This window comes from Musa acuminata, chromosome BXJ2-6 (genome assembly GCF_036884655.1).
Source record: "Musa acuminata AAA Group cultivar baxijiao chromosome BXJ2-6, Cavendish_Baxijiao_AAA, whole genome shotgun sequence".
NCBI classification, from domain to species: Eukaryota; Viridiplantae; Streptophyta; class Magnoliopsida; order Zingiberales; family Musaceae; genus Musa; species Musa acuminata.
Genome location: NC_088343.1, coordinates 6,478,303 through 6,490,000, shown reverse-complemented (window position 1 = coordinate 6,490,000; position 11,698 = coordinate 6,478,303). Strand labels below are relative to the sequence as shown.

At 47.9% G+C, this 11,698-nt stretch overlaps 3 protein-coding genes across 3 annotated transcripts; 2 read left to right on the top strand and 1 right to left on the bottom strand.

Moving 5' to 3' along the window:
- The first annotated feature begins 2,625 nt into the window (after positions 1–2,625).
- Positions 2,626–3,804, top strand: LOC135613438 (protein CURLY FLAG LEAF 1-like). The gene is made up of 2 exons (XM_065110469.1): positions 2,626–3,006; positions 3,254–3,804. The coding sequence occupies exons 1-2, from the start codon at positions 2,806–2,808 to the stop codon at positions 3,584–3,586; spliced, it is 534 nt and encodes a 177-aa protein (XP_064966541.1). The 5' UTR covers positions 2,626–2,805; the 3' UTR covers positions 3,587–3,804.
- A 1,345-nt stretch (positions 3,805–5,149) lies between these two features.
- LOC103987162 (amino acid transporter AVT1H) lies at positions 5,150–6,944 on the top strand. Its single transcript, XM_009405377.3, has 3 exons — positions 5,150–5,455; positions 5,524–6,131; positions 6,217–6,944. The coding sequence occupies exons 1-3, from the start codon at positions 5,182–5,184 to the stop codon at positions 6,754–6,756; spliced, it is 1,422 nt and encodes a 473-aa protein (XP_009403652.2). The 5' UTR covers positions 5,150–5,181; the 3' UTR covers positions 6,757–6,944.
- Positions 6,945–9,716: 2,772 nt separating this feature from the next.
- Positions 9,717–11,284, bottom strand: LOC135613437 (galactolipase DONGLE, chloroplastic-like). Its single transcript, XM_065110468.1, has one exon. It carries the CDS (start codon positions 11,180–11,182, stop codon positions 9,872–9,874), a length of 1,311 nt encoding a protein of 436 aa, XP_064966540.1. The 5' UTR covers positions 11,183–11,284; the 3' UTR covers positions 9,717–9,871.
- Between the last annotated feature and the right edge of the window lie 414 nt (positions 11,285–11,698).

Genomic DNA, 11,698 nt, shown 5'->3' with positions numbered 1-11,698 from the left:
CTTGAGACATAATAGTTTTGCCTCTAGAGATTAAGTACATGTATTTATCTGCTGTTGTTCAGTCTGCCTTGACTGTTTTGACCACCTCTCTGAGTATGTGAATCTTTTTTCTTTTACTGAATTTTGTTTTAAGAGAAGACTGATTGGACAAATGAAGTTAATTTGTTGATACTGGTTGACTATCTAAACTTTGCACTGTCAAGTTTATAATTCGAGGACTTTGGTCAAAGTTTGAAGAAGCTTAGGATGTCATAAATGTTGAGATGAATTCTTATTAGTTGCAGTGCAGGAATACAAACTAAATCTTCACAGAATTGGAGAAGCACTCTTGAATGATGTTTTTGGTCCTTCAGAAACACTGCTTCTGCCATCAACATGGCTGGCTGTCCGAAGAGGCTTCTGAAGCACTGCAACTTCCTCAAATTTGCTACCTAATGCAATGGAAATCCAAATCCCCACGAGCACTTTCATTACTCTGAATTTTGACTCTTTTTGGACCTCGCATTGTTGCTTTTATTAAAAGATAAAGCAGACTTTTTTTGGGAACATAATCCAGCTTGATCCTTCTTTTTCCTCCATGAATGGTCAAGAGATGAACAGAATCACAAAAGAAAATAACACCTCTCAGAGTGAAATCTGTTGTGTTCTGCTCACTGTCACATCCTTTCCTAGCCTCTTCCAAACATATTAATCAGTGCTCAAATTTGACTTCCATGTTAAGACAGCTTCCATCTCAGATCAAATGTCTTCATGTATGCTTGTTGTCTTGCAAGCAGAATCCATCAATATCAGAGCTTTTAACTGTAAGAAAAACTACATATATATATATTTAAAGCATTGCTATGAGGGTAATGCAGGGAAATCAAATTGTTCATGCTTAGTTGATATTTATCTCTTCCTGTATAGGCTGAAGAGTACATCTTGACAATTACAATTAGGAGTCCATTATAAGCAACTTGGATGCATTTAAAGAAATCAAAGTCAAACATGCAAAGTAGCTGACCATGTCTTGCAATGCTCTCTCTTGTCTTATTGCTAACCAATGTATGAAGCTCCTACCGACACAAGTAAAGATGTTACTCCTAAGATCAGATCGCAAAAGAGCAACTTTATCGTAGAAACCTTGCTCTGGTTTCTCTCTATCTTTCTAATTATAAATGACAGCTACAGTTTCAAAATCTTCAGCCAAATTAACTGAGAAATTGTGTTATTTGGTGAGCTGACAGTACTTGAATCTGATTTCACTGCACCACAAGCTCCAGTTCTGCAGGCTGCCATTAAACCATCTTGCCCAAAGTTGCTCAAAGTCATTAACTGCGTAGTAATCAACACCTATCAAGTTCTTAAAGCATTTCATGTTGTGTGATGGGTTTTGCTGACTGCATCCACCACCTGAGGTACTGAAGTTGAGAACACAAGGCCAGTAAATACATACATCTATCTATGAATACGAAGAAGAGATCAAAAGAAACGACAAAAATGATCGATTTCCTTTTTCTTTTTTGGCTCCGTAGAATATATCTAAATATGTATGTATGTATGCCAGTGTATCACGTAAGAGTGTACTCGAGAAGAGATGCCTGAGCACGAAGAGATGGGAGCAGTGAGATCAGCCATGTCGTGGGCTGCGACATTAAACTGTCAATGGATATAACTTCACACCATTAAATATGTGTTGAAGCCCCAACGACCACAGATTGGCACCTCAATTCATTGAGCACTGCCCATCGTACAGTCATGATATGTGGAAGCTCCTGCACGCCATATTTGTTCCTTCTTCATTAGCCTTTGCCCATTTACTACGTCTTGGTGGCTGCGGTGGTGAGCCTGCATTTCTCGATAAGTATTTATTAACCTCTCTCTCTCTCTCTCTCTCTCTCTCTCTCTCTCTCTCTCTCTCTCTCAGTCTCTCAGATGTCTTCTTTGCCTCATCGTGAGAATTAGGGTTGAGCAAGGCCATGAATGCCCACCAAGAAGAAGCAGTTCATAAATTTCGCGGGAGTTTAATGCTTGAGGTGGTATTTATAGGGATTCTGGTGCCATGTAAGGTGTATGAGAGATCGATCTACACGATGCTTTCATATCATCCGAAGTTTTCTTGGACCAATGGCACTAAATAAGATCGACAAACTGCTTTCATGTAGCGATGAGAATCAACCAGGAACTTGGCATCGTGCATGGCTTATGTTGATGTGACCAAACACCAACCATGCGCTTTGTTATTGCTGTGGATTAGCGTCTAAGTACACTGTTATAATAACTATTGAATGATTGCAAACTGCCAACTTAATGGGGTCACGAAACGACTGTTACTCTCATCAACATGAACAGTCGTGGTGGATGGAAGGATGCCAACATTTTAATGGGATCATTAGCGGAGAAAAATGATGTTAGGATCACATGGAATGATGTGTTTAACGTTAACATGGTTGACCAACCACATTCAGCAGCATCGCTCGTTCAAGCAAGGGAGGATTTAAACGGTGGTATTTGAGGCATTTAAGGTCACTCTACTCATCAACTTTAAATGCAAGGCCTGTGCTCCTTTTAATGGGGTTGGATGAAGTCTATTTAAGAACCCTCTTTAAGTATCAACCCTCTCCTTCCTCCTGCATGACCACATCAATCTAAAAGGGAGAGAAGCCTCAGCTTTTCTCTTCACTAAAGCTTTGCTCTCTCTCTCTCTCTCTCTCTCTCTCTGTACACACCTCGTCTCCTTTATCATAGCCTTCTTCTTTCCTTTGTGTGTATACATGTTCCATTTGGGTGCAGGAAAGAAGGCCTGGTGCTCGATTCAAGTGAGCTATGGATCAGATGGAGCTTTCCCTAGGAGGGTCGTCCCTGTCACTCTTAAGTGAGAGCACCAATAGGTCACCTACAAGGTCGGAGGCCAACCCTAGGAGGAAGAGGAAGCAAACTTGGGATGACCCTACGATTCACACGAGTATTGACCTCCAGCTCAATGATCCCTTGCCCCTGGATTGGGAGCAGTGCTTGGACCTACAAGTGATCACCTCTCTCTCTCTCTCTCTCGCTCTCTAGTGCAACTACTACTGTCTTAGTACCATCCTTAAAGCTTGTGAAAAGAATACATGAAGATCTTGGAGTGTGATTCATAGTCTTGCAATTTTGCTGCTTCAACCACTCATTCTCTGCATCATGCATTGTGGTTATAATCAAACACTTTGATTATGGTTTCGTCGTATGGATTGTTTAATTCCCTTCTGTTGACCTGACAACAATCTTGTAGCAGTCCGGAAGGATTTACTTCTTGAACAGAAAAACCTTGAGAAAGAGCTGGAGCAGACCCAAGGAGCAAAAGCTAGACCTGGAGCTCAACATCGCCACCTTCGCAAGCTCAGAAAATAAGACTACCTCCGCTAGTCCAGAGAAGCCAACCAAGTCTTCTTCATCCGGCAACATGGTCGCAGCCGTGTGCGTGAACTGCCACCTCCTCGTCATGCTGTGCAAGTCATCTCCTTCTTGCCCAAACTGCAAGCATAACTCACTGCCTCCACCAGCACAACCGATATCCGGCAAGCTCGAGACGGTCAAGTCATTGGAGACTCTCAGCCTTCTTCATTAGTCAGCGCACTCGCAGACGAACCAAAGAACCCTTCTAAGAAGCTTTCTCTCTCTATATAGTTAGCGTTATAGATTGAATGACCGAGAGAAAGAGAAGCAGCAATGTACGTAGTAGCAGTATGTTCATTTATAAGCTTTTACTGTATGCAGTGTGTGTTGCACAGTGTAATGGCAGTGTTAAGTGTAGTAGATGAAGGGCATGAATGCCACCTGCTCTCATCACACATTCTATTCCCTTCTCTTTCTCCTGTTTCAACTCCACATGGGATTAAAACTTACTGATGGAGTAATAATTTTGGGCACCGGGAAAACTGGCACTCACTGCCAAGGAAAGGAGGAGCAATCCCAAGTATGGAACACCACCCCATGCTGATGCCTACCTGAGACCTGAGGGTGTGTGCAACTCCCTAGTACTTACTGCCTTTTATCATATCAAACCAAGCTAAAGCTGGTAACAAGTTGATTTGTTCTTGGCAAAATGGATCGACTAAATGAAGCCATCAGCAAAACAGAGTGAACTCTGGCAAAAGTGGACGTGGAAACGACTCCACTACTCCACCCAGAGTCCTCGGTTCCTGTAGTGCCTAACCAAATCAGAGCACCTCCACATGCCAAGGCATTTGATTCCACTGGAATATTGTGTGACATCAATCAAATATTCCTCCGAAGGAATCAGCTCAGGTGTTTGATTCGTGTGAGATTAATTAATCTTGTGTAGTTCCACGATTGCTGGACCTGTCTTCCTTTTCATCATCCTCATGACAATTGAACCTGGCACTCACCCCCCACTTCCTCTTCCTTCAACATGCATGGCTGCTGATGCTGCACTACTGCTGCAAGTGATTCATGCATGGCCTGTAGAAAGATGCTCTCTCTGTGTGAAGGAATCTCATTCGTGGGTGGCGGCCGACCACAACTCCATTTCCTTCGACAGCAAGAAGTAGAGCCCGGTTTAGTCTCTCACTGCATTAGAAAAAGAGAAGCTTTACTCAGCATGTGTTGCAGACATGACCTTTAAAGTAGATCTCATGGCATCAGAAAATGAGCACAGAAGAAAGCAGCCTTAGGAAGTTCTGCTTTGTGTGTTACGTCATTCCATCTTCTCCTCCAAACCGGAAAGGTGAGAGCAAGGATAACGAAGTATCAAGAGAAGATGCTTGTGAAATGAGGGATGTCCTTGTCTTCTGCAAGCAAAGCATCCAAGCAATGTGGACGGAAATGGGATTCCTTCCTCCTAACAAGCAATTAGATCACAGTGACTTGGTAGAGATTCCATCTGAGGTAAGCAGCATCAGCTGCAGTTCCATGCAAGTGATCATGCTTCCCTCCTCACCAGTTAATCCTCTGGTTGTTGTGCTCTCTCACATGTTCGTTTCCAAGCACCACAGCCTACAACTGTTTGATGCCTACCAAATGCTTTCCGCCCTTCCAATATGCCAACTTACTATATGCTAAGTCTCCTCGAGCATCTTCCAAGTGCAGCTAGTGGGATTCTGATCACCTCTAAACCCCACAACCAAACCCTATAAATTCACCACCTTATTCCCTTACAAGTATCAGATCATTAAGAACATCAAAAAGGATCTTATTAAGTAGATGTCGGATTTCAGCGCGACAAAGTTCGGCCGATGCTGGTCGTCTCTTGAGTTCGGCAAGCAGCCTCAGCGGAATCAGGTCGTCAGTGAGACGGTGCACGGCGCCCAGCTCGCCGCCGCTGCGCAGTCTGCGAACTGTGTAACCTGCGTCGAGGGGAACAAGGTCTGCAAGTGTGGGAAAGATACTCAAGTCTTGAACTTGCAGAGTGAACACCATGCAAAGGCTACCAGCTCCTTCACTCACTCGGTGATCAATATGATCGGGATGCTAATAGGTACTCTGCTCTTTTGGCATGGCTCTGCTCTTTTGCATGGCTCCTCATCCATGAGTCTCTTGATGCAGGACTTGGTCAGCTGTCTACTCCATATGCTTTGGAGAATGGAGGGTGGAGCTCGGTGTTCCTGCTGGTGGGGCTTGGAGTTATGTGTGCCTACACCTCACATATCATAGGGAAGTGCCTCGAAGAGGATTCCAGCTCCAAGACCTACCAAGACATCGGGCAGCAAGCTTTTGGGGCGAAAGGAAGGATCATAGCTTCCACCCTCATCTACTTGGAGATCTTCTTCGCCCTCGTATCCTACACCATCTCGCTGAGCGATAACCTGCCCTTGGTGCTCTCCGGCGTGCATGCCCATATTTCATGGCTGCCTCTGTCGGCGTCGCAGCTGCTGACAGTCGTCGCGGTGCTGGTTGCGCTCCCCACCCTCTGGCTGAGGGACCTGTCTTCCATCTCCTTCCTCTCCTTTGGTGGAATCATCATGTCGCTCCTCATCTTCGTCACCATCGCCTGCACCGCAGCGTTCGGCGGTGTGAGGGGGAACCACAGCATCCCTCTGCTTCAGCTTCGCAAGATCCCAGGGATCTCTGGGCTCTACATCTTCAGCTACGCCGGTCATATCGTCTTCCCTAACATATACACCGCCATGAAGGACCCTTCCAAGTTCACCAAGGTAGCATATTCTACACCAGAGCTCAAACTAAGATGTGAGTTCAGGGCTCATGATCATGTGTTCCGCTGCGTTCCCAAAATTGCAGGTTTCCATCGCGAGCTTCACCACCGTCACCATGCTCTACACCGCTCTCGCCTTCATGGGCGCCAAGCTTTTCGGGCCGGCCGTCAGCTCGCAGATCACCCTCAGCATGCCTCCCCACCTCATCGCCACCAAGATCGCGCTGTGGGCGACGGTGCTGACGCCGATGACCAAGTACGCCCTCGAGTTCGCTCCCTTCGCCAGCCAACTCGAGCACAAGCTTCCTTCCACCATGAGCTCCAGGGCGCGGATGGTGATAAGGGGCAGCGTGGGCTCCATCCTGCTGCTGGTGATCCTGGCGCTGGCCCTCTCCCTCCCTTACTTTGAGCACGTCCTCAGCCTCACCGGCTCCCTCGTGAGCATAGCCATCTCGCTGATCTTCCCCTGCGCCTTCTACCTTAAGATCTGCTGGCGTCAGGTCTCCAAGCCCACGGTTGTCCTCAACGGAGTGCTAATAGTTCTTGGAGCTCTGCTGGGCGTGGTGGGAACGATCTCTTCTTCCAAGGCACTCATCCAAAGCATTCAGAGAGGCCATTCACTTTGAGCTTGCGAACTGTTGTTCTATCTACCAATCAACATGAAGAGTGCTATGCATGAAGCTTCATCGTCTGTTCGGGCCAATTATATGATTATGATGATGATGATGGTATAAATACAAATTCTCCAATTTCCTGGAAAGAAGAGACAAATTGTTCCTGCTATGGGAATAAGAATTCGACATTGGAATTAACAGATGCACAAGTATCATCATGTGCTTGTCTTGTCATGATAAGATGGCCTTCCTATCATTTCATCCTTTGGTTTCAATGAGGTATTCAACAAAAAGGTAATGTGACTGTGAAGTACTTTTGCGACATGTTTCCTTTCTTTTGGGAAAGAGCGTATCATTCGACTTTCCCCCCGCTTCCTTTTGGTGGGTCCCACCTCCATCGCATATTATTTATGATCCACCTTCATATATATGCTTGGATATATATATATATATATATTACAAATGGTACGTGTGAGAAATCAAAGTAGGAGACACATCCGCGCATGACACACACCGTCGAGCTCTACCTGTCTCGGTGGACTCAGGTACGACGGTGTGGCCTGCACCGGCCAGCTGAATCCTGGGAGTGGGGGAGGGGAGTCGTCCGTGTTCTCTGACGCCTCTGCGATAGCGGTTGCGCCGTCAAAAAGACCGACCGCGTAACGCTGTTTCCTTCCTCTGACCGTTTGCGGACGGCGTTGCCCTCAAGGCACGTGTTGCTTGTGACGGCGGCGTGGGCACTCGGGTCGTCGAGATTCGTGCATCACGCGACGCATGATTAACTCGTGACGGACTTTCCAAGATTCGCAAGATCTCGGGTCAAAATCATGACCAACATTTTGTGCGCGCAATACGAACAAACACGTACGCATTCATATATATACATACACACAAATGAAAGGGAATTGTGGGACCTTCCTCGAGCAGCGGGGAACACCAGCGATCCGCGCAGGGTGTCGTGGGGCACACCGACCACGAACCAGTCGCGTTGCTTCCCGAACCCCCGCGCGTGTTTTGGACATGAGATGCGATTTAACATGGAATTAGGCCTCTCTCTTGTAGTGACATGAACGCATATATCTTCTTTTATATCCTCCGCATGCATGTGTCACTTGCTGCTGCTGCGCGTCTGCCCTCCGACTCACGGTGATGAGACGCATGATTACCTCGTGAGAGTTGATGAGATCCTAGAGATCGACGCAGCCCTGTATCGGGTCATGACCAAGGTTTGATTTCGTGATAGAAACCGGAACGAAAACCATGTGACCATGACATACATGTATGCCTACACCATAGGGGCAAGGAGGGATGCTCTTAAGTCATATCAGAGAAATCGTATAGTTCCTAATCGAATTCAGCACATCATTAATATTAAATATTTTAGATGAATATATTTTAGTTCCTCCGTGTTTTCAACTCTCGATCGCTTGATAAAGTGAGTTTGGTATACTAACACTCGCAGTCAGAGTATAACAAGGTTTTGAACCCTCATAAATGGGTTTAATATACCATAATTAGATTAATATATATGTCTAGAATTATTAACCTCTCTCTCTCTCTCTCTCTCTCTCTCTCTCTCTCTCTAATATAAGGACAGTTGCAACCTAAGCACAACTCAGAGTGGGTGTCGTTGCCATCAAAAGGTGGTGGTGGGAGTGAAGGAAGCAACAGTGGCTACGATCTAATGTTCAAACTTTCTTCACCAACATCACCATCTCCTTTTTTGACTTCATCTCCTGTCTCGCTTCACCCAATAAGTGCTGTGCCATTAATTCGGGCCGTGGGTTTGACCTTCGCCCACCCCCCGTCACTCGATTTAGCGACGTCATGATCCGAGTACGTAAAACACGTCGTCGAGTGTTGGAATGGTCAACCCCTGCCATCCCATTTCGCGTGTTGTCATGCGGTCGGTATCCCCCAACATCGTTGTATTCGTCTCTATATCTGTCTACGTTAATGCTTCGTCTACGCCAGAGTCTCAAGTCACTGGCCCATTGGAGATCGCCTATTGGCTCACGAAGTGGTGGCCCAACCCTTGCATGCCTCCCCGCTTCCACAACTCTCACTTTCCTACCGCTCTCTGGGAAACAAATCATTCTGCTTCCTCGAAACCAAGTTCATCCATACGTATTAATAGAGAGAGAGAGAGAGAGAGAGAGAGAGAGAGAGAGAGAGAGAGATGCACAAGGTGGTATACTGAAGCTGGGAACGTGAGTTGCATGCACGAGCACATCGGTCAAGGTAGAAAGTTGACGAAGTTAAACGTGATTACTCTGTGGGAAGAAAGTGTCGATGAGCACACTTAGTGCCCACTTCTCAGGAACTATGTAGACCAAAGCATGAGAAATGGGGCATCAATCAAACTAAGTAGTCATAAATCTCGGAATTCACAGGTAAAGTCTTAACATTTATAGAATCAGACCATGAGGAACATACAACAGTGCCGCAATGCTGTTTCATGTGCATGGCGGCTTCTCTGTCATGGAGCACAGGTCGACAGCACATGGCTTTGTTCTTTTTGTTAAAGAACTGTGAATAGAAATTCCATCGCAATGACGGATAAATGAGGGTGTTGAATTCTGGGGTACCGATTTGGAGGAGAAAGATCCAAGAAAACCTAACAAATCAAATTGTTATATTTGCACACAAGTCATGCTTATTGTACGTCAAAGTTCAAAAGTTTTAGATCGTCTATGCTATGATATTTCAAAAGCTTGAGATTGAATATAGGCAATGGAAGACTCGTGGTATGAAAACACGGACCTCAAGTCCGATGACCCGTACATCGATCCATCTTTTCTTCTTTGCTGAGTAAGAAATCACCACTTAGAATGAGTGGAAAGCACGACAAAATGACCAAAATAATAAAAGGATTGAACAGATACTGAGAGAGACAAATTGTGACGCTCAACATTAATGTGAATATACTGCACAGACTTGAAGTGTTCATCTATATCTCTATCAAAAATGAAGGGATTTTTTTTTTCTGTTCATGTATACAACGTATCAAAGAATGTGTGTGTGTAATTGATCGTACACGCCTCCTAGTCCTATCAAATATTCTAGGGTTAGTGTTTGGGGGGGGGGTCATCTTCTCTACATGGTTGATCCATGGCTTCGCCAGTCCTCAGATTCCTAAAGACTGCACCAGGTTGCCAACCTGCATCGCCGCGTCTTGCCACCGCCATGCGTCGAAGCTTTGGTGGCTTAGAAACTTCATTGCCTTGCTTACAAGGTCGGCGCCGTTCTTCTTCACCTCCGCCACCTTCGGGCACTTCAGCAGCCCTATGTAGGCATCCAAGTCGTGGACGCACACCGGGTTCTGCATCTTGAAGAAGTCGAGGGCGAGCTCCACTCCTACGTGGGCGTAGCAGGAGCTGCTCCATGGCAGCTCGTATCTCTCCGCCAGGACCTTGAAGTTCTCGTTGAGGAAGACGCCGGGGAGCTTGGTGACCGGATCGTTCACGTTCACCACCCTCAGGACCTTCACCCCGAGCTCCTCGCAGCGCTCCTTGAACTCCGAGTTCCCCACCCGGGGGCCGCCGAAGGAGTACACCGTGATGGGCACCTCCCGCCGCGACCCGTCGCGGTTCAAGCCGAGTTCGGCGAGGTCGTACCCGAGGAGCAGAGCCAGCGAGCTTCCCATGCTGTGCCCCGCCAATGTGATGCTTAGCTCCTCGTCCTTGTACTTGTTGATGAGCCGGGAGACCTCGGAGAGCAGCTGCTCCCTGCAGCTGCCGCTGCTGAACTTGCTGCTGCTGTCGTCGGAAGTGTAGAGGCTGAGGAAGCCGGACTCGACCTTGACATCGGGGCGGGGGTCGTGGGGGTCCAGCCGCGCCGCCGTCAGTGAGCTCATCAAATTGGCGATCCACTCGGTGTTGGTGACGGTCCCTCGGAAGGAGACCAGAATGTCCCGCCGCCCCAGCCGGCGCACCGCCTCGTCGGACGACACCGCGACGTACCCGATCCACCGGCTGCAGCACGTGCCGGTCTGTGTGGGGATGCTGATGTCCGGCGTCGCGTACACGTACTTGGTGACGTCGTACCCCGCATCCGCCATGCCCACCTCCCGCAGCATGCTCTTCTTCCCGTACTTGCAGTTTAGATACCGCTTCGAGGCAGGGTCGAGGTCGAACGCCTTGTAGCACGCCACCACGAGCTCCCCATACCGCACGATCTCGTCGCGCAGCAGCGGGTCGAGGGGCTCCACGAGGTCCTCCCAGTCGTCGGCGCCTTGGATCTCCCGCCACACGCTGGCGAGCGAGGGCCTGCACACGGCGCTCACCGCCGAGTGCTTGACCGCCACAGCAGGCGTAGTATGCCGGGTCACCACCGCGGGTGCCGCCGCCACCGACGAGGCCGAGACCCGAGTCCGCCTCTGCGGCCGAGCTTCACGCGACAACAAAGAAGCGCTCTGTGCCGGTAAGCGCAACGCCATGCGGGGATCGCAGTCCGGAGCCGAAGGAGAGGAAGCGAGAGAGGGAAAGGAACTAGGCAGCGAGCTTCTCGCTTGGTGGAGCTGAGGAGGCGAGGTGAGTGGGGTGGGTGGGTTATATATATAGGTGGAACGCGGTTTTTGGAGGTGAGACAACGAGTTAATCGGATCCCACATCTTGTTGCTGCATCAGAAAGCGTTGAATTCCGGTGACTCTCTCTTCTCCGTAGTGGTCGGTTCGTCCGCTTTGCGGCTCAACACACCCCCAATAATTCCTTCACAGACATAGGCTCAAACTTCCAACACAGCGACGGATGTATGGGCATTGGGAATGGGTTGATAGGAGACGGACGCGTGTGTGTGTGTGTGTGTGGGGCTTGAAAACGCTGATTAGATCGATGTAAGGCTTTTTCGATGGTCAACGCGGATAAACAAGTAAAAGTGGAAGGGGGTTTGATGTTAAACGTGGGACGTGGAACTTTGACGGGAGGTCAGGTGGGTTCGCTGCTCCGTCCATGC

Bases quoted from the DNA above. Each gene is read 5' to 3' on its own strand.
- LOC135613438 (XM_065110469.1), top strand. From the start codon at position 2,806: ATGGATCAGATGGAGCTTTCCCTAGGAGGGTCGTCCCTGTCACTCTTA. The intron at 3,007-3,253 runs GTGATCACCTCT...ATCTTGTAGCAG, and splicing joins AGCAGTGCTTGGACCTACAA to TCCGGAAGGATTTACTTCTT.
- LOC103987162 (XM_009405377.3), top strand. From the start codon at position 5,182: ATGTCGGATTTCAGCGCGACAAAGTTCGGCCGATGCTGGTCGTCTCTT. The intron at 5,456-5,523 runs GTACTCTGCTCT...CTCTTGATGCAG, and splicing joins TATGATCGGGATGCTAATAG to GACTTGGTCAGCTGTCTACT. The intron at 6,132-6,216 runs GTAGCATATTCT...CCAAAATTGCAG, and splicing joins ACCCTTCCAAGTTCACCAAG to GTTTCCATCGCGAGCTTCAC.
- LOC135613437 (XM_065110468.1), bottom strand. From the start codon at position 11,182: ATGGCGTTGCGCTTACCGGCACAGAGCGCTTCTTTGTTGTCGCGTGAA.